The following is a 19,307-nucleotide window of genomic DNA, read 5'->3' as shown; positions in this document are numbered from 1 at the left end:
AGGCTTTTATTGTCATTTGTGCATAGCTACAGTGTAGTTATAACAATGAAATGCTTAGGTCACAGGTCTAAGAGTGAGACAAACTCATTCAGTTATTGTTCAGTTAAAATTCATTAAATTACGTCTGCCACCTTATATGTAAGGCTTTACTGATGTGCCACAATAATATCACCTATGTGATTGAGTTAAAATATTAATATTGTGGCTTTCCAAGTTAACATTGATTGTAGGGGTGTAACGGTTCACAAACATTTCGGTTCGGTTCGTACCTCGGTTTTTAGGTCACGGTTCGGTTCGGTACGTTTTCGGTACAGCAGAAAAAATTATCACAAAACATTAAATATCTTTTTTTAATTATTATTAAACTGTGACTAATGTATTCAAATAAATACAAAATATAGTAAAATAAACATTAAGGTGCAGCATTTCGATGAACTGAAATAATCTGTATTTGAACTGTACTGTACCTAAGCAGCCAGCTTGACATTAGGACTTGCTTGTCATTGTATTTTCATGTTTTTTAAAGAAAGATGAACTTGTCCACATTGCTTGCCGAAAGGGCAGATCTGCTGGCACTAACAATGTCTCCTGCTGTGGAGAACACCCTCTCTAGGGACAGAGGTAGCAGATACAGCCAGGTAGCGCTTTGCTAACATGAAAACATAAGGATATTTGGCGTTTGTAATAGCTTTGGCTCGGTCTGAACTCTTTGCGAGTGGTGGAGGCTTACATGCTAGTGGGAGTTGGGTTTGCACTTCAGTCTTTTTTCTTTTGGTACCGGTGATATTCACGTTCGCGTGATGCCTTTTCAAATGAGTGTGCAAGTTTGATGTATTGCCAGCCGCTTAACCAATTTTAGTTGAACAATGCCGACAAACAGCTTTGGTTCGGTCCACCTGTCTTTGTCCGTCATCCTTGTACGTAACTGCGAAACCAAAATGTTTCCAAACCGGAGACTTCAATGATGCTGGAGGATTTTCAGCTCAACTTTATCTGCGTTCGCCATTTCGACAGTTCCTCAAATTACTGACTACATTTGAACGCATCCCTGTGACCAGCTCTCATAGTATGCCTCTCGTCCAATGAAATGACTTGGTCGCTCTATGATATAGATTACTTCCAGAAAGTTGTTCATGTTCTCAATTTTTTACGTTTAACGCTATATTCGTTCGGTACACACGTGTACCGAACCGAAGGGCCCGTACCGAATAATTTCAGTACGGGTATGTGTACCGTTACACCCCTAATTGATTGATATGATTGCGATTTAAATCAGCATATACTTCTGTCAGGGGATGCCACCCCTCAAAATCTCCTGCCACCCCATGAATATTTGTCTAGATCCGCCCCTGTGTTTAGGTCAACCTGTGTGTAATGATGTCCTACTGTCTTGCCTTCACAGGTCTGTCACACTGTTCACGGTATTACAAATATGCAGTGACACAACCCTGTCTAGGCAAACAAGTCTTAAAACAAGCTCTGTGTGAAGCAAGGAAAGCCATTTCATATTGAATTTGAGAAACAATCCAGAATAAAAGGTAACAAAAAAGGACGGTTTAAACAGACTTGACAAAAAGGTTGGGTTGTGCATGTTGATCATTTTGTTTTATAATATTCTCCTCAACATTCATGAGCATATTGGCTGTTTTTGAGTGCTCATACTGGAAGCTTGATAGACATACTATTGTTAAGCACTTGAATGCATCATATAATGTTATGACCTCATTTGAATTGTATGTTTTATCTTTAAATAACCGTTAGATAATGTAAAGAAGCAGCATGTAACTCCTTCAGGCATGCTGCACATGCTCTGACAAACAGCAAAGTTATGAAAGGCATTCAAGTGCAACCAAACATTATTATTATTATTATTATTATTATTAGAGCAGAGCAGTGACAAGAAGAGACAGCAGACATGTCTCAACTCGCTTACAAACACTTCCGTATTTTGCAGTTATTTTCATAAAGTTAAACCTTTACCCAGCAGTATTGAGTCTGCTTATGGAAGTTTAGACATGTAAAATGTAAAATAGATTTACGGTGTATAATTGCTCCGTGGGAATGTCACGAGGACGCAGGTCGGTGGATACAGTACTGATTATCTTAATGTGTCGCGTGAGGGGAGAACCCCTACCAAACTCCCTTCACAAATCTGCCATTTCAAAGTTCTAGCTCCTCTCAGCAGATTGAGACACATCACAATCATAAAAAATGGGCTCTGCCTGAATAAAGATTGTATTTAAGCCAATTCGGTTTGAAAGCTGTTTCTCAAAGCGCCTTCTTTATCCTTGAAATTAGAACTTTAATAGATGGTGGTCACGTTGCATTTTTGTGGAAGAAGATGATGACAATAACAGGCAAACTGCAAGTTGTCAGTATCAGCCGTTAAATGAGAGTAAAAGTGTGTTACTGTTGATTCAGAGGATTCAGATAAGCTACAATTTATGAAAGACACGTTTACGAGTTAGATAGGCGTGTTGTCGTTACTGAGAAACGTTTCAAGACAGGAGGAAAGTTGGCTAGCTTGTGGCCAAAAGACAATCAAACTCAGACCATGTTTGGGAGAGCAAACACAATAAACTACACAAGACACTGTCTGCTATTTCGTTTAAATGAAAAGTTAATCTTGTTAGGTGGAGAAACATACCTGTTTTAGAGCTTTTCAGTGGCCATTTATTTCCAAAAGTTGTGAATCAGCTAGAAGCCAACGCCACACCACCGATAGATATGCCGAAGTTTTGCTCAAGTACAAAAATGACACTTCCGAGGATTCTAGGCCAGGAGCCAATCAGCGACAAGATCATTATGATCGACAAGAAAATAAGCCAATCGGAGTGAGGAATGCTCGGTTCACCCGTCCCTAATCAACCTCCTGATGAAATTAATTTAAATCTAGACTTGTAATGTAAATGTATGTTGCAGCTGGGTATTTATTTACTTTTATTGTGTTCTTTCTTTTTTAATTTAGAGTGATGTTTAATGTCAGTAATATGTCCTCACTTTTTACCTTATGTAATGTAGTTAAGTTGAAGAATTGTACTGTATTATTTTTACGCGACTACATGTGTGTCCCTCTGTAAACATTTGTGCACTTTTGCTTTGTTTTGGATATGTTTTTTGCAGAAATGGAAAGTTTTGTGAATTTTACAAATTGCAATTGGAACCTACTGAAAATTGAGCATCTTTAAATATAAATATAGTATAAAAACAAATCTTTAAAAAATAAATAATTGGATGCTATGTATTTATTACATTACTGTAATATCTTGCATTCTTTGCTATCATATTTATTAAGTGTATGTGACTTCAGCCTCGGTCAACCATTGCGTTATTTGCATAGCGTTATTTGTTGTACAGAAACATTAGCCCCTGCAGGCCCTTTGTGGAGTAACTTCGCCCTCTATTGGCACAAAATGGAAACTGCATGTGTTCTGGCTTGCTGCTTGAATACATCAGAGGTGGGAAGTAACTAGAGCTAATCAAGTACTGTACAATTTTGAGATACTTGTTCTTTACTTGAGTATTTCCATATTATGCTACTTTGTTCTTCTACTCCACTACAATATTTGTCCCTTTACTTACTTTACAGATGTGGATGAATGATGGGAAATATAATCAAGTCTTAAATCAGACTTTAGTTCCACCTGAGTTCACAAGCTACCCTGCAGTATTAATTCACTAGTCATTAAAACTAGCTGCACCTTTACCAGCTTTGATAACACTTTAATGCATCAATAATTATAATCAAAACATATCATATATTATTCTAAAATGGACCAATCTGCATAATGGGCACTTTTACTGTTAGTACTTTGAGTATATTTTGATGCTAATACCTTTTTGTACTTTTACTTGAGTAACATTTTGAATGCATGACTTTTACTTGTAACAGAGTATTCCTACACTCTGGTACTTCTACTTTTACTCAAGTACAACATCGGAGTACTTCTCCCACCTCTGGAATACATGTATCATGTTTAATTTAATGTATTCCTTTTTGTAATTATGTTTAACCTAATAACCAGTAGAGTATGTTTGTAAGATCCGAAGATGAGGCAAATAAAGTCTCAATTGAATGAGTTTTATATTTGAAACATATCATTTTATACAGAAATGGTGTGCTTAAATAGATGGATATTATGATTATAACAGTAAAAATAGGGATATTCACTTACACTCGCGTTCCAATAGGCCTACTTGTATTCCAATACTATAAGGCATGCCATTTAAAGAACATTATGTAGTAGTGTAAAATGCATTGAGCCAAGAATACCAACACCTTTTCAGTATGCGGGCCAGCATGCCTTTCTGGCTATTCTTACGCACATTCCTTTGCTCAGCACATACATGAGCAACAGGGGCAAAGTTCAATGTTAGGTCAAAGTAGTATGGCCCAGCTGCTTCTTAACTGTAATTACAGTTTCTTTTTCTGAAAATTAGATAAAGAAGAAACAATGGTAATGGCACAAAACCACATAGTACAAGAGTCCCAAAATAGCTAGAGAAAGAGAGGGAGCTGTTTGGTCAGCGCAGATCACTGCACAGCAAACTAATGCTATGTGACGTAGTTACGTACACGGTCATTGAGGCTATACGTCTGAGCGTCCCGGGACAATCCCTCAGATTAGAGCTCGACCGGCAGGACTTGTTTGACAGGCACCTGATTCACTGAGAGTGAAAGCAGACAGAAATATCTAGATTTATAATATTGTTCCTCTTCAGATTGTTCTTCCGTGTCTCCTTTATATAAGGATATGGTGGATTTATGGATTTTACGCATGCGTAATTCGAGGACGCGCTACTTCAAAGACTTTCCAAGTGACCAACTGGAGCCATGGCAGGTTTTACGCATATGAGTGTTTATTTCTCATTACTCATTTGAGAAGCGGTAATGTGTGATATTCCCGCAGCCAGTGGAGCCTTTTAATCCCTCTCTAATTATTGCGCACAGATGGATAGCGTCGTGCCGGCCAGCAGACTGACATCCGGCCGTGGTGAGACCAGTTTAACCGCTATGCCTACGTTTTGATGGCTGAAAAACCATTTAAGGACCTTACAGCGTCAATTTAGGAGCCACAGCGTCCCTTCAGTGGTGCCAATATGAGGAGGGTCGTGCTCAAAGAGGCCGCCAAAAGGTTTCCCTGGTTGGCCAATGTCACTCTGTATGGGTGCCTGTTCGCCGGCGGTGACCTGGTCCATCAGCTCGTAGCTCAAGAGGATAACATTGACTGGAAACACACTCGCAACGTGGCTATTGTAGCAATCAGTTTCCATGGGAACTTTAATTACTTCTGGCTGCGAGCCCTGGAGAGACGGTTCCCCGGGAAGTCCGCCGGAATGGTTTTACGCAAACTCCTGCTGGACCAGAGCTTCGCGTCGCCTTTGGCCACCAGTGCCTTCTACACAGGTAAAACAGCCTGATGGTGAATCCAATCTAATGTGAAGACAATTAAGGGCTTTGTCAATTCACGTGCACATAACTAACTCCTAATATCTCTAAAACGATTCATGTCAAACTACAGAGCAGGGACATTTGTACACATGTTCAGAATATTTGCTTCAACAACATGCCCTCAGGCTGATTCAATATGAAACAGCATGCAATCATAACAAAGAAACACAAAAGTGAGGTTTAATGAGGTTTCTTGTGAAGGTCATCCCTCAGTCAAATATCATGCAGGGTGAGTCAGGGACGTATTTTGAGAGTTTAGGCCCCTGGGCTCAAAAATGTAGGACCCCCTCACCCTTCCTCTTTCCTTAGAAATAAGACACCCAAACTTAAAAAGTCTATTTTTAGTAAATTAACATCTGTCTTTGGTTGGCTTGTGTCTACTTGTAGATGTTTTGAATGTTTGTGTGGTGGTTTTGTATTTATCATTATTCATTTAGAATATTTTTGGTATCTTTGTGGGGCAAGTTTATATGTAGTATAGTTTGCTTGTTTTGTGTGTGTTTTGCACATGATTGTTTTGCGTCCTTCATGGTGGTTTTGCATCTTCTTTCGTGAAAAGTCCTTATGTGAATATACTTTTCGTCAATTTGAGTCCATTTTCAGTCATTTACCGTCTTAATGTGGTTGATTTGCAGCTATAAAGTTATTTTATTTATCTTTTGTAGAAATGTTTAATCATTCATAGTTGTTTGATTATTTTTCAACAACATTTTGTAAGTCAGGCCCCTGACACTTTGGGCCCCTGTGCCTTTGCCCGGAATGCCCATTTAGTAATCCATCATGGTCCTTACACAAGTTTTTAAATCAACTCAAACTGGACCTAAAAGTCTCCTCTCTCCTGCAGGGGTGAGCATCTTGGAGGGTAAGGAGGACATCTTTGAAGACTGGAGAGACAAGTTCTTCAACACCTGGAAGGTAAGGCCTCAGCAGCATCCAGCAGAGGAAAGTCACCTTCCCTCCCCATGCTGCTGCTGCTGCTCAAACAGATTAACCCAGATTTTGCTTGCTGCCGCTTTTGCGCAGTGGACACTAGCCCGAGAGCAAGCTGGGTAATTCAGCCGCGGCTACTGACAGAGGATTAAAAAAGTCAGTGAGTTTCAGCAGCTGATATCATGCCAAATATAAATCATGTGTAATGCTGCTGGATTAATGCTTCACGATCCTGGTAAATGTCAACGTATCATTAGTTAATAGTGTCCAGAAGGGAGTTTCTCTACCTCCCCCCCCTGCCTTAAACGCACAGCACAGGCAGTATGAGAGAAATAAAAAGCTTTTTGAACATTAAAGCATGGAGAAATGTCACAGTAGAGACACTCAATACAAAAATGAAACTGAAAATAAGCAGAACAGGGTCCCTTTAAGACCCATATCCTTTTCCAAAATGGCATATATGGATTTGGTCATACTCTAATCTTTTTTTCCTTTTCAGACTGGACTCATGTACTGGCCATTCATGCAGGTAAATAATAAAGCAAACACAAATTTGGTGCACATGTTGACACATTATTTATTATTTTTGCTTGTTTATGGATTTTTTTTTAAATCCTTGGAGAGCTTTGTTTTGTCTGACTGTTTTTCCAACTGATAAGAAAGTAACTCTGTTCACTGAAAACAAAAAATGACGACAGTGTATATGAATATCTGTAACTTCATGTTTACCACCCTTTTTGCAGCTCCTGAACTTCGTCCTGATGCCGCTGTACTTGCGGACGGCCTTCATGGGCTGCTGCGCCTTCCTCTGGGCCAGCTTCCTGTGCTTCTCCCGGCAGAGCGGCGACGGCACTGCCAGCGTGGCTCTGGCCTTCATCATGGACCCTCACGAGACCCTGCAGGTGATGCGCCAGGCCCGGGTGGCCAAGAAAAAGCAGAGTATCCAGGATGAAGACTAAAGGGAGAAGAAGGAGGAGGGGGATGCTTCTTACCTACCTATCTGAAAAGTGCAGAATACTGGTTGGAAAAAACATTATCCGTCACAAACGTACACAACAACTGACTGTTATGGACTTAAAATCTGCAGATAGATTGATCTTTTTTGTCTGAATGTGGAAATGTTGTCCTTTCAGGATTTAGTGCAGTTTTTCTTGATGGAGGACTGTGGCTGTTTTATATAAGAACTCAGCTAGCCCCTAAAATCAGATTTAAGGGCTCCATTTGACTGCTTTATCCTAGCTGTGCCTTCTCTCTCAGTGACACAACCTCAAGTGTGCAAGTTAACAGTGTTCGGCTGACTTGTGACAGTCATTATTTAAAATCAATACAAGGCAATATAAAAAAAGATATATATTTATTTGATATTTTTGTGTGCATTTTTAAAATGGCATTTACTTTGGGATGCACTGATGTAAGAAGGCAGTGAGTGAGTGAAAAGGTGTTGGTTTGTAATGGGTCTTCCAAATGTTTATCTCAATGATCCTCATAATCAAATAGTGGAAGGAAATGGAAACAAGGATCGTTTGCATTTTCTTTGGCTGATTTTATTTTTGATATTCGTTTAAAGTTTCCAACTATTTTTAAAGAAAACCTGGCTATCGGTGTCCATCCAAATGTGCAGTAAATCAGTCTCAATAGATTCAGATACAATCCTGATAAAGGCTGAATATCTTTGCTAAAAATAAGTGAGGAAATGGTGAATTTTCTTGGGACTATTTTCAGCGGCGGATGAATCAACATTTGGTGATATAGATTTGTGGCAGCAGGATGTGGTGTGTCGGGATAAATCAAGACTAACTACAGCAAGGATTATTGATCTGTTCTTAATTGAATTTTAATACAATTTGAACTCTTTTTGATGCAGAAGAAAAATATATGAGACTTCCATACGTAGATTAAAGGTGTAAATGGGTATTTTTGAGGAATTTGTCGATAGGATATGAATGCATTAAGGCCTCGGGTTATGTATAAGTGCATCCCACTTGTGTTGTGTCTCCTAGTTTAACTATTTTAATCCTGTCCTCTTACTTGAAACAACGCAGATACCTTATCAACACGTCACTTACCCAAACCACTCCCATATAACTCAATCTTGTGTAGATTGAATCTGTCTTTTAGCAAAGCTGAAAAGCTGTGACTTTTATCCAAAAGCAAAGTCAAATTAATATAAGATATCAATCGGAAATCATTTTTCTAATACCAGAGTGTGTTAATAACATTTTATGGAACATTTGTACCTTTCAAATACACTTATAACATAATTAAACTGACTTTGAACGGTTTGGAGCCCTTATATACATCAGCTTTGTATAACAACAAAGACGTTTGGTTTTTTAATGTGTGAAAAAACAATACAACTGTTCATTGTGTTGTTGGAGTCAGCCTCAGCCAGCGTTAACATTTAAAAAGGCACACCTGTCAGCATTCCACTTTTACATGTCACACACACAGAAATCAGTTGGAACGTATACAGCAGATAGAGCTATGTATTCTGACGAGTCACCGTGCACACACATTCACACCCTCACTCTCTCAGCCAATGTCCTTCAAGGAAGCTCATTAAAGAGCTGATGAACAGTTTTAGCATTTCCTTAGATTTAGTTAATTGTCATTGCATTAAAACAATCATACATAATCTAGCCAAGGTAGGACACATGTAACTACACTTGTTGGAAAATAAGTAGAAGTAATGAAATACAAAAGTGTCAAAGATGCATATCTGGAGGTCAAGCAGCAATATTTCAATCACACAGTTTCCCCCCGACATGAAGTGCGTTTCAAGAAAACAGAGTATCTTTTGAAATACATCAGAGGAGGTTTTGCCTATAGTCCAATCATCTCCCAGGTAATATTTTATAGAGACATATCCTTGTGAGTAAAAAGTCAAATGGAGTGTCATTTACAAGGTTACTAGCAGATATTGGTTCAGTTGCTTGGGTCATGTTTGGGATGTTTATTTAATATGCTCTATCTATAAGTCCACATTTGATTATAATAAAAATAAAAAATGACTTCTCCCGTATATATATATGTTTTGTCATTAGGATTAATACATAAAAATGGCAAGGTTTGCTTCATCATTTCCAGTGAAGGCCCTCATTTTTCTTTACCGTTTATTAATTCCAGAGGGACATTTCTGTTTTTTAGTTTTAATTATGTCCACTCAAAATGACACATTATGAGTGGGACTTCAATTTCAGCCTTTTCCCACCCTGCACCAGCTGACATATTCCAGCAGAGGGCAGTGGTGTCCCTGCAGAGGAGAAACATTGGCAGAGTCTCCCTGTTAGAGAAAGAGGGGATGAGATGTAACCATGGCAATTAGTTAAGACCTTCCTACAGAACTAGCAGGTGTGTAATGAGCTGAGGGGGGAGAAGTACTCAAAACTTGTACTTGAGTAAAAGTAGAAGTACCAGAGTGTAGGAATACTCTGTTAAGTAAGTAAAAGTCCTGCATTCAAAATGTTACTCAAGTAAAAGTATTAGCATCAACATATACTGAAAGAACCAAAAGTATTCATTAAGCAGATTGGTCCATTTCAGAATAATATATGAAATATTTTGATTAATTATTGATAAATTAATGTGTTTATCAGGGCAGGTTCTATACATATTTTATTGAAAATGAAGTATTTCTTTATTGAAAAGTGTTTTGTTTTTTTCAATGGCTTCCATGTCATATGACCAAGTGAGTATTTCAGAACACTGGACGAGTAGGACACACCTCTTTTGATTTTTTTAAAGAGCCAATCAATAAATTGCAATACTATGCTGGTCTAGTAGAACACACATATTTAACTGGATCTTAGTATTCTTTTCAATTTGATATGATTTTTTTATTAGTGATAAACTATTTTAAAATGTCAGATACTAGGCAACTGAAAGCACTTGAAATTTCAAATGAGAACAGTATTTTTTCCGTGTTGGAGCTTTCACTCAAGGATATGAAAACATGTTCACGCGCTCTCTGACTCAGAGGCATCCTGACTGTTTCTCCTCCAAGTCACTCTTTCCTTGTCTCCGTCTCCAGACGGGATTTCCTGTCTGTATCTCAGGGAGGGGCCGGGTCCCAGGACCAGCCCGCCCCCCCCCCCACCCCAGCGCTGGGCTGGGAGGGACAGCAGTGAGTAGTTCATTCACTTTCCTAATGTGTGAATCTGTTTCCTGCCTTCATTGTCTAAGATGAACAGGAAGGACAGACAACCATTACGGCTGTTCTTCCCGCACGTTGTCACTCTGAGGCCTGGTTTTAGACTTTTAGTCTGGATTTTATGTGGTGTTTTACAATTTATACTTATTTTGTTGTTATTATTTATTTTATTGTATTTCGTAACCATCACACAATCAAATGCTAGGCCAAGAAAGGAAATTATGTATATTTTGCAATTGACTTTAGCTTCCCAAGTGTTAATTTAACACCTTTTGACCACCTTTATTCTCTCAATGCATCTTTCAGGTAGCCACCCAAAGACATGTGACCTTTGACCTTTGTGTAGCACCTGCATGTGCAGTGGTGAGTGTTGCTCTGTACTCCACAAACAAAACTTATGAGCTACTACTCGTGAGCTATGCAAGCCAATATCAAATATACTCATCACAAATGTCAGTTTATTTTCAGTTATTTGTTGGGTATATATTGAAGTAAAATAAACCCTAAACAGTTTCTATAGTATCTCTTCTTCTTCATGTTGTCAAGTTATTTTTCAACATTAGAACGGACCTTCATGTCTGAACCAGTCACATTTCATTCTGAGCTACTAGCAGTAAATCACATTGATCACCTCCTTTAACAGCTACATAAACAAAGAAGACCTCAACACAACCTTTGACTGTTGTGTGTTTGTGTAGCCTAATTTTACTCACGCACTGTGTATTACCCTATGGTATTACCCAGGGCAACACTTGTCAGGGTTTGTCAGGAAGTTGGACCCAGGAGCATTCAAAAATAAGATGGCAGGCAGAGTTAACTTTTACATTTAAAAGCAAAAGCTGGTAAACAAAGAAACACTGAACATGTACAAAATCAGGCCTTTAAACACACAAGCCTAATCATGGAGATAAGACCCAGCTGGAGGGGGGGGGGGGGGGGCAGCAGGTGAACACTATCAGGAACAGGCGGGAAAACACCAAGACAGGAAGTAAAACAAGACCAGACACAAAGGGAAAACTGATTTCAAAAATAAAACAGGAAACGTAGAATACAAAAACAAAGATCATGACAACTTTTTATCATTTTGGCTGTGTTTATATATAATATGCCATAAAACCTTTTTTCTTTTTATGCCACGGCCATTACAACATAGAATCAAAAGAGTGTATGTTATATCAGGCTTTCAATCTAGAGCTATTCCTTCAAAATTCTGCATTTCACTACCTTCCATCGGATAAAGCCAATATCTCATGCTGGACTCATATATATTATAGATGGCTTTTAAAATGGGTGTATAAGTGTATAGTAGCAATAAAAGAGCTCATATGAGTACTTGAGTGAATGAGTAAAGGTATTTAACGTTAGCATCATTCCGGACCTGAGCATTAAAATCCTGCAGGGTGAACATACACTCTTAAAATATGTTTTATGTTAGAAAGCTGCAAGGGAGCCTCACGCTCAGCACCTTGTTCACACTCTAATTACTTTCACATTTAAAACTTCATGCACCATACAGCTGTGTTTTTATTTCAATCGGGGCCTCAGGGGCCACAGAGGCTGCACTGTGCTGAGGAGGAGTGGAAAGTGCTGGGCTAGTGGAAAGCTCAGTGGCTATAAACAGAGCGGCTGGAGGCGACCACTAACGCGTGCCGACACACCCTGCTGCTCCACCCACCTCCAGCTGCACATGGAGTTCACTCAAAAACACCAACACACACATTTTAAAGTTCTGATTTTTTAAAGTGGGGTGGTATGAGGTACTTTTCCGTATTCCAAAGTGTGTTAAATACAGGAGAGGCGGGTTACACGCCGCCAGCTTGGAAAAGCAGAAAGGAGTAGCAGCATATTAAGTAAAAGTAATATATATGAGTCAGAATTCTGAGATTAAAGTCAGAATTCTGAGAAAAAAGTCAGAATTCTGAGAAAAAAGTCAGAATTCTGACTTTTTTCTCAGAACAACAAATAATAATATTTTTTTCAAATCCTCACAAAAAAAATTGTTATGTGGCCCTAATCCTCTTCCGTAGAAGCATGTCAGAGTAGAGGCACAACATAAAAATATGAACCTGAACAGGAGTATTATCGGACCCCTAAAGTCAACTGTAGGTAATATACTGACTATGGATATTGAATCCGAAGTATCTCATGCAACCCAACTTTAAAACATCCAACATTTTCCTTTAAGGAGTACACACAAAGACAATACAACCAGAAGTTAAAGGTTTTAAAAATCAAAATTATATTTATTCAATAGTTTCAAAAATACTGCGACATAAATATTACAAAATACTGTGAATAATACTGTGTGCCAATAAACTTGAATTGACAACATTTGGGATGATATCATGGACAGACTTCCGATGAGGGCTGCAGCAGTTTGTCGTTCTACAGTGGTACACATTATCAAACTTGATCCGCTGATGTTTTTCATGTGAACTGAAAAAAACATTACGTTTTATGATTTGGGCCCAAACATCCAACAATATGGATTTAAAGGAACGGTCTCATCTAACTGTCAGCAATTGAGGGACTGTTTTATTTCAATATAACAACATATGTAGATGTGTGTAGATGAATACCCTTCCTTTAAAATGGGGAACATAACAGGGGGAAATAGGGCTCAGGTTGAGAATTATCCAATGACCCTTAATCCTGGATGTTTGTAGTCATCCGTCACTTGTCCTGCTTTGCTTTTCGTCTTTCAGGCGATATAAAAGTGGATATTTCACAGCAGGAGGATCTGTGTGATGACATTAAGACCACAATAAAAACGACCAAAATGCTAGAATGCAAAGATAGTCCTATATATTTATTGCGTTTTTTACTCAAAACAAGAAAAAACATTTCCTAAATTGAGATGAATCTGCTTGATCTTAGTGTTGTTTTCCTTGTTTTGGGAATGTTCTGGAAAAGACAAGAAAATATATTTGATGTCCACCTGTGAATAAATATGATTTTATGACTCCAAAACAAATAGGAGTTGTTTTCCAGAGTAAAATACACGGTTTCACAGTTTTTAAAAAGATTCATTTCAAAATAATTCCAGTTGTTGCCAGATGTTTGATCCTGGAGCAGCTTGATGAAGCTCCCCAGACAGAAAACTGTGAACTCAGAGAGTGAAATGAGATGTTAGCAAACAGCCACAGGCAGCTACTTGCCTCGCCGCAGAAACCCTCGCGGTTTATGAGAGCTGTTTATAGGCCGGACAGAAGCTGTGACAGCAAAATGAGCTTTTTATAAACGTGACCGTGCCCTCATTCTGATTGTCTCAACGCACAGAAAAAAGCTCTATAACACACAATACGTCTGGAATGAGATGTGAGTTTGTCCTTTCTGAGATAATGACTGGCTTTGGATCAGCAGGAAGGATGAAGCAAACATCCGCCGAGTATTTTAAATTGCACTTGATCGTCCACACAAAGCTCTCCCCTCAGCATTTAGTCGTAATCGAGCACTTGTCGCTGGTCTTTGAGTCGATTTTGGCCACCAGCAGTCTGAGAGATTCTCCTGATGATCGGATCAGTTCTCGACCACTGAAATGAGAACAAACACGATGTAAACAAGCAGGTACAGAGAGGACAGGTCAGCCTAATATCTGCAGATATGTGTCTACTTTAAACCTTATGCGTCACTTTAAAAAGTAGCTCTGATTTTCATAAAGGACAAAAATATCTGCATTCAATTTCACTTCAAACTTTACCCCTTATACACCAAGAACATTTTCTTTTACTTTAAGGACAAAGGGCCCTCTCTCCTAAAACTGCTCAAATAAATACTATTTATTCATATTTATGTTTTCCACCTTCTTTACTGAGGTAACACTTTTAACTATATCAGTCCTGACTCTTTACCAATATAGACCAATAGAATTTGGTTGAAACAAACAAAACAAAAGCCTGACATTGTTTTATTTGATGTGTTCGAAATGTTAGGGGGATTTATTTTCTATAGTATTGATATGTCAACCATTCGCAACCACATTTATTTGTATGCATTTTATGTATTGTGTAGGTAACCAGGAAATGTCATAGGGCAAACGTTAGAATATGGCTCAATCTGCTACAAATAAATCTGTTGAAACCAAACATGTGAATATTGAATTGTATGCTTTTATGGCCGTGTGATCAACAGATACTAGGACATTTTTCCCTTGAAGGCTCTGAGGTCAGATTTTTGTCTACAAACGGTCTTATACTACAAAAACAGGAGCTTAGATTGAAGTTAAAACCATCACACCCTGGTCAGAAACGTCCTTTATGAAGCACAAGGTTCTGTAATGCTTACAGGTTGTACTCCATCCCCACCACGCTGATGCCGTTCACAGCCAGGATGCGATCGCCCGTCCTCAGTTTCCGACAGCGAGCAGCAGGAGAGTCCGGCACCACCGACTTCACATAGATGCCGCTCATTCTCAGCTGTGTTTTCTGCAAAAACATAAAACAGGTGGAGTCAAGGTTGGTGACATTTAGGGTGACAAGTAGCAGCCAATGTGTGTGTGCTGAAATATTTCTTTTTTTCTTCTCTCTGCAGGACTGTAATATCTGAACTACTATTGGAAGGAATGTCGTCATAAATAATCATACTCTGACTTTCTCCTATATTATTTATTTGAATTTGTAAAGCAATTCATTAAAATTGATGATTAAAATCAATAGAAATGTTTTTGAAAATGAAAGGGGTCTTTTTGGTCAGTTTTCTTTTTGCTTGTTTGTTTATTTTCAATAAGCATTTGACTCGGTTGTGATTTATAATTTTCAAAACAGGCGTGAGGTTAAGTACTTTATTCATAACTGTCAGCCAATTAAAAAAAGAATATCGGTGTTATTTATGTGGTTTATCGTTATGCTGTTTCTTATTATAACTTGGCACTAATGAGTCTGGGTTCAAAACATAATGTATTACAGCTCTCTTTCATTAGGTTGCTTTAGCCCCCCACTTCAATAAGTAAGAACTTTTAGTAAGATTAGGCTTGTGGTCAAAATCCCTTCAGTTTACGGTCTGATCTCATTAGCAGCTGCACAACATTTCTTGAAAGCCCACAAGGCTGCCGATGTGAACCAATCCTAATAAGATGGGGTCATCTCTACACTACTGTTCATTTATACATTTTGAATGAAGTCACATTCTGAAAGAGAGAACAAGAGGAGGACGTCAGCGTACCGTCCCATCTACGAGCGCCAGACCGAGGCCGTGAGGACCTCTGTGAAGCTCCACCGTGAACACTTCCTCTCTTTCTCCTTCTTCTTCTACATTCTCCGTCTTCCTCTCAGCACATCTATTGGCTGAACACACAGACAGTGAATTGGAAGTAAATGTCACTCCATTCATTTCAAACGACATGATCAAAAATAGAAGTTGTTCTGTACATGAAGCTTTTGCAAAAGTTCAATAAGTAACCTTACATTTCAATGTGATCACGTCTATGAAGCCAACATACGGCGAAGTTGGCAGACTAGCAAGCGCACAATGAAATGCATATAATAGACAGTATTCCTATGAGACCCGAATCGGTTAAACTTGTAGACAGAAAAGCCCACTAAACATAATTGTTCATAACCTTGTTCTGCAGACAGTGAACACAGCTTTGGAGAACACGAGATAAAGTCTTTACACTTTGAAATGATCTCCTGATCTGTTTGATATCCGACTTGTTAGCGTGCTGCTAACAGGAGCCTGTCTCCCTCATGTGTTTCCTCCTGTCAAAACAACACAGCAACAGTAGCATTCCTCCCAAAACAAGAAGACCTGTTCCCACCCCTGCTGCTCCTGCCCTACCTCCCCCACCTCCCTCCAACATGCGGCCAGTCTGCCCCCCACGCAGGACCCTAACCCCCGAACAATGCCGCGACCGATTAAGATTCCACGCACCAACCCAACTGTAAATTCCCATGACGGATCGACCACTGCTCTTTTCTCTCCTGACATCACCACCTCTCTGTAATTCTTGGGGCTAGATTAAAGGATTAGCAAACTTTCAAAACATCATTAGTTGTTAGCCAAAAAAAAAAACCAGAGGAGGCCAAGGAACGGATCCCCATGGCGGGAGGAAATGCAGGGTTCCCATCAGGGTGAGAACAAAGGCCATCATATCACCATCCAATCATCACAGACTCATTTACCAGGGTTCATACACTTGTTCACCAATGCTTCTCCATGACTTCTCCATGACCTTTACCTAATTTTCCATGACCAAAGAAATTACTTTCTCAGCGGTACCACTGAAAATGGTTTATTTGAACATGGAACAGGAAAATAAGGTGTGCATATGAAACATGTTGTGCCTATCTAAAACAAATCAAGGCTTACTCCTACAGACTAAAGCAACTAAAATCTCTCACCAGCAAAATACCTCGTCAGTTAAACGCCATTTTACGTTTCATTACTAGACGATACAGTATGTATTATCATTATAGTATTACCATTTTGGCGATTAGATAAAATATAAATTATATTGAATGCAACTTTGGTTACATTTCCATGACTTTTCCAAAACGTTGGGAAAAATATTGTTTTCCATAACTTTTCCAGGGCCTGAAAATAGCATTTTTGAATTTCCATGACTTTTCCAGGTTTTAATGACCGTAAAAATCCTGATTTGCATCAACGGCTGATTTACCTGGAAAACGAACTTAAAACTACAGGTTGAGACACTTCTCATGAGAATGGATAAAATAAAAAATAAATATATATTACAGGTATAACATTTATTTGTACTCAGTTGGAAAAGTAAAGAAAGTAGCTGTGTTTTTCTACAGTGTTTTGAACTGGTTCAATATTCCTGACTGACCAACCAAGTAACTACTAACTATTTCACAATCAGAATCAAGTAAGTGCCAAGTTGTGTGCAGACAATCTACATAAAAAAGTCTGGAACATGAAAGAAATAAAAATATATATCATAATATATATTGTGACTTACTACTCTTTTTAACCTCTCCCTCAGCACAAATGCAATTCCAAAAATATGGAAGTCAGCTTATGTCTTGCCTTTACTAAAAGGAGGGGAGGCAACTATTTTAAATAACTATAGGCCAATCTCTAAATTGTCAGTTCTGGCGAAGGTGCTCGAACGCCTAGTGAGTGAACAGGTAAAGGAATTGTTATGTAAAAATGATATCCTGTCTAAACATCAGTCAGGCTTCAGAAAACAACATAGCACCATCACTGCCACAATGAAAGTGGTGAATGACATTACGAGTATTTTAGATAATAAGCAGAGTTGTGCAGCTCTATTTATTGACCTTTCCAAAGCGTTTGATACCGTCGATCATCGCATCTTAAAGCAGAGGCTACTCAGTATCGGCATATCCAGCCATGCAGTGGGTTGGTTTGTGAACTACCTCTCTGAAAGGTCCCAATGTGTTCACTTTGATGGGCTGTCTTCTGAGTGGTTAAACATTGCTAATGGTGTTCCTCAAGGTTCTGTTTTAGGTCCACTTTTATTCTCCATACATATCAACAGTTTAGGTGAAAATGTGGATGAAGCTACTTTACATTTTTATGCTGATGATACGATACCGTGATGTACTGTGCAGGTCCCTCCATTAAGGAGGCTGGTGTTAAATTACAGGCTGTTTTTAACATTATTCAGACTCAGCTTGCTGAACTTAAGCTTATTTTAAATGTTGATAAAACCAAGGTAATGCTATTTTCAAAAGCTAAAAAGACACCAGAGCCTGTTTTGGATATTGTTACTATGCAAGGACAAGTACTCAAAGTGGTTACCAGTTATAAATACCTAGGTATCTGGCTTGATGATTGTCTTACTTTTAAACTTCATGTCAATAACCTGCTTAAAAAGCTGAGGGTTAGACTAGGTTTCTTTTTCAGAAACAAGTCCTGTTTCTCTTTTGAAGCCAGGAAAAGGCTAGTCACTGTGACCTTTTGACCTGTGCTGGACTATGGTGATTTGATCTATATGAATGCACCTGCCCATTGCCTGGAAAAGTTAGATGCCGCCTATCACAGTGCCCTGAGATTTGTTACTAACTGTAAAGCACTTACTCATCACTGTACCCTGTATGCCAAGGCAGGTCTGCCTTCACTAACTGTACGGAGGCTCAGTCACTGGTACATGTTCATTTACAAAGCCATGTTGGGTAAACTACCTTTTATATCTGCTCTCTGATCTCTCGACGAATTGAAAGTACATATTGCCTGAGATCTCATGATGTTGTTTTATTAAATGTGCCAAGTGCTAGGACTGTCTTAGGGAAGAAAGCTTTTAGTTGTGCAGCTCCACTAAATTGGAACAGTCTGCAAACATGTTTAAAACTGAGCACTTTGGTTCCCCTGCATCATTTTAAAACTCAGCTGGGTGACATGCTGTTTGATACTCATGGTACCTGTCTCTGTAAATAGAGTTTGTAAACTGTACCCTGTACATTATGTTGTATGTCATCCTTATTGTTGTTCTGTTGTTTTTATGTTACTGTACATGTGTAACTAATGTCCTGCAGGTCACCCTTGAAAAAGAGATCTTTTGATCTCAAGGGGCTTCACCTGGTTAAATAAAGGCTACAAACAAACAAGAATTATTATATTTATTATTATATCATATAGATACTAGAACAAATCTATTAATTATGTATTTTATAATATTTTGTATTAAATATTGAATTTGTTAATTGTTAACTTATTATTATGTATTAATTTGTTAAAAAATTGTCAAAAATTATATTTTGATGTACTGATTATTTTGCTGATTAGTGAATAATCTTAATAAATCCTTAACCTAAATAAATATTATATGAAATAAAAAATGATATACATAAG

General features: G+C 38.4%; 3 protein-coding genes across 5 annotated transcripts in view; 1 reads left to right on the top strand and 2 right to left on the bottom strand.

The window, feature by feature from the left end:
• Positions 1–2,753, bottom strand: part of crlf3 (cytokine receptor-like factor 3) — a 46,119-nt gene extending 43,366 nt beyond the window's left edge. The window contains exon 1 of one of the 2 annotated variants that reach the window (XM_034206200.1): positions 2,648–2,753. The gene's annotated coding sequence lies outside the window, so the exon portion shown is untranslated. The remainder of the gene's footprint in view (positions 1–2,647) is intronic. The other variant, XM_034206199.1, reaches the window with a different exon arrangement.
• Positions 2,754–3,681: 928 nt separating this feature from the next.
• LOC117539848 (mpv17-like protein) lies at positions 3,682–9,404 on the top strand. Its single transcript, XM_034206197.1, has 4 exons — positions 3,682–5,407; positions 6,297–6,367; positions 6,882–6,911; positions 7,126–9,404. Exons 1-4 carry the CDS (start codon positions 5,101–5,103, stop codon positions 7,339–7,341), a joined length of 624 nt encoding a protein of 207 aa, XP_034062088.1. The 5' UTR covers positions 3,682–5,100; the 3' UTR covers positions 7,342–9,404.
• A 3,343-nt stretch (positions 9,405–12,747) lies between these two features.
• si:ch73-281f12.4 (RA_Radil_like and Myo5p-like_CBD_Rasip1 domain-containing protein) overlaps positions 12,748–19,307 on the bottom strand; it is a 37,701-nt gene continuing 31,141 nt past the window's right edge. Inside the window, exons 15-17 of one of the 2 annotated variants that reach the window (XM_034206214.1) lie at positions 15,693–15,814; positions 14,817–14,956; positions 12,748–14,065 (exon numbers count right to left, since the gene is read on the bottom strand). In XM_034206214.1, the coding sequence (XP_034062105.1) occupies positions 13,963–14,065; positions 14,817–14,956; positions 15,693–15,814 (365 nt within the window). In that variant the 3' untranslated portion in view covers positions 12,748–13,962. The remainder of the gene's footprint in view (positions 14,066–14,816; positions 14,957–15,692; positions 15,815–19,307) is intronic. The other variant, XM_034206215.1, reaches the window with a different exon arrangement.

This window comes from Gymnodraco acuticeps, unplaced genomic scaffold (genome assembly GCF_902827175.1).
Source record: "Gymnodraco acuticeps unplaced genomic scaffold, fGymAcu1.1, whole genome shotgun sequence".
Classification (NCBI taxonomy): Eukaryota; Metazoa; Chordata; class Actinopteri; order Perciformes; family Bathydraconidae; genus Gymnodraco; species Gymnodraco acuticeps.
This window is presented reverse-complemented; position numbering and strand designations above follow the sequence as displayed.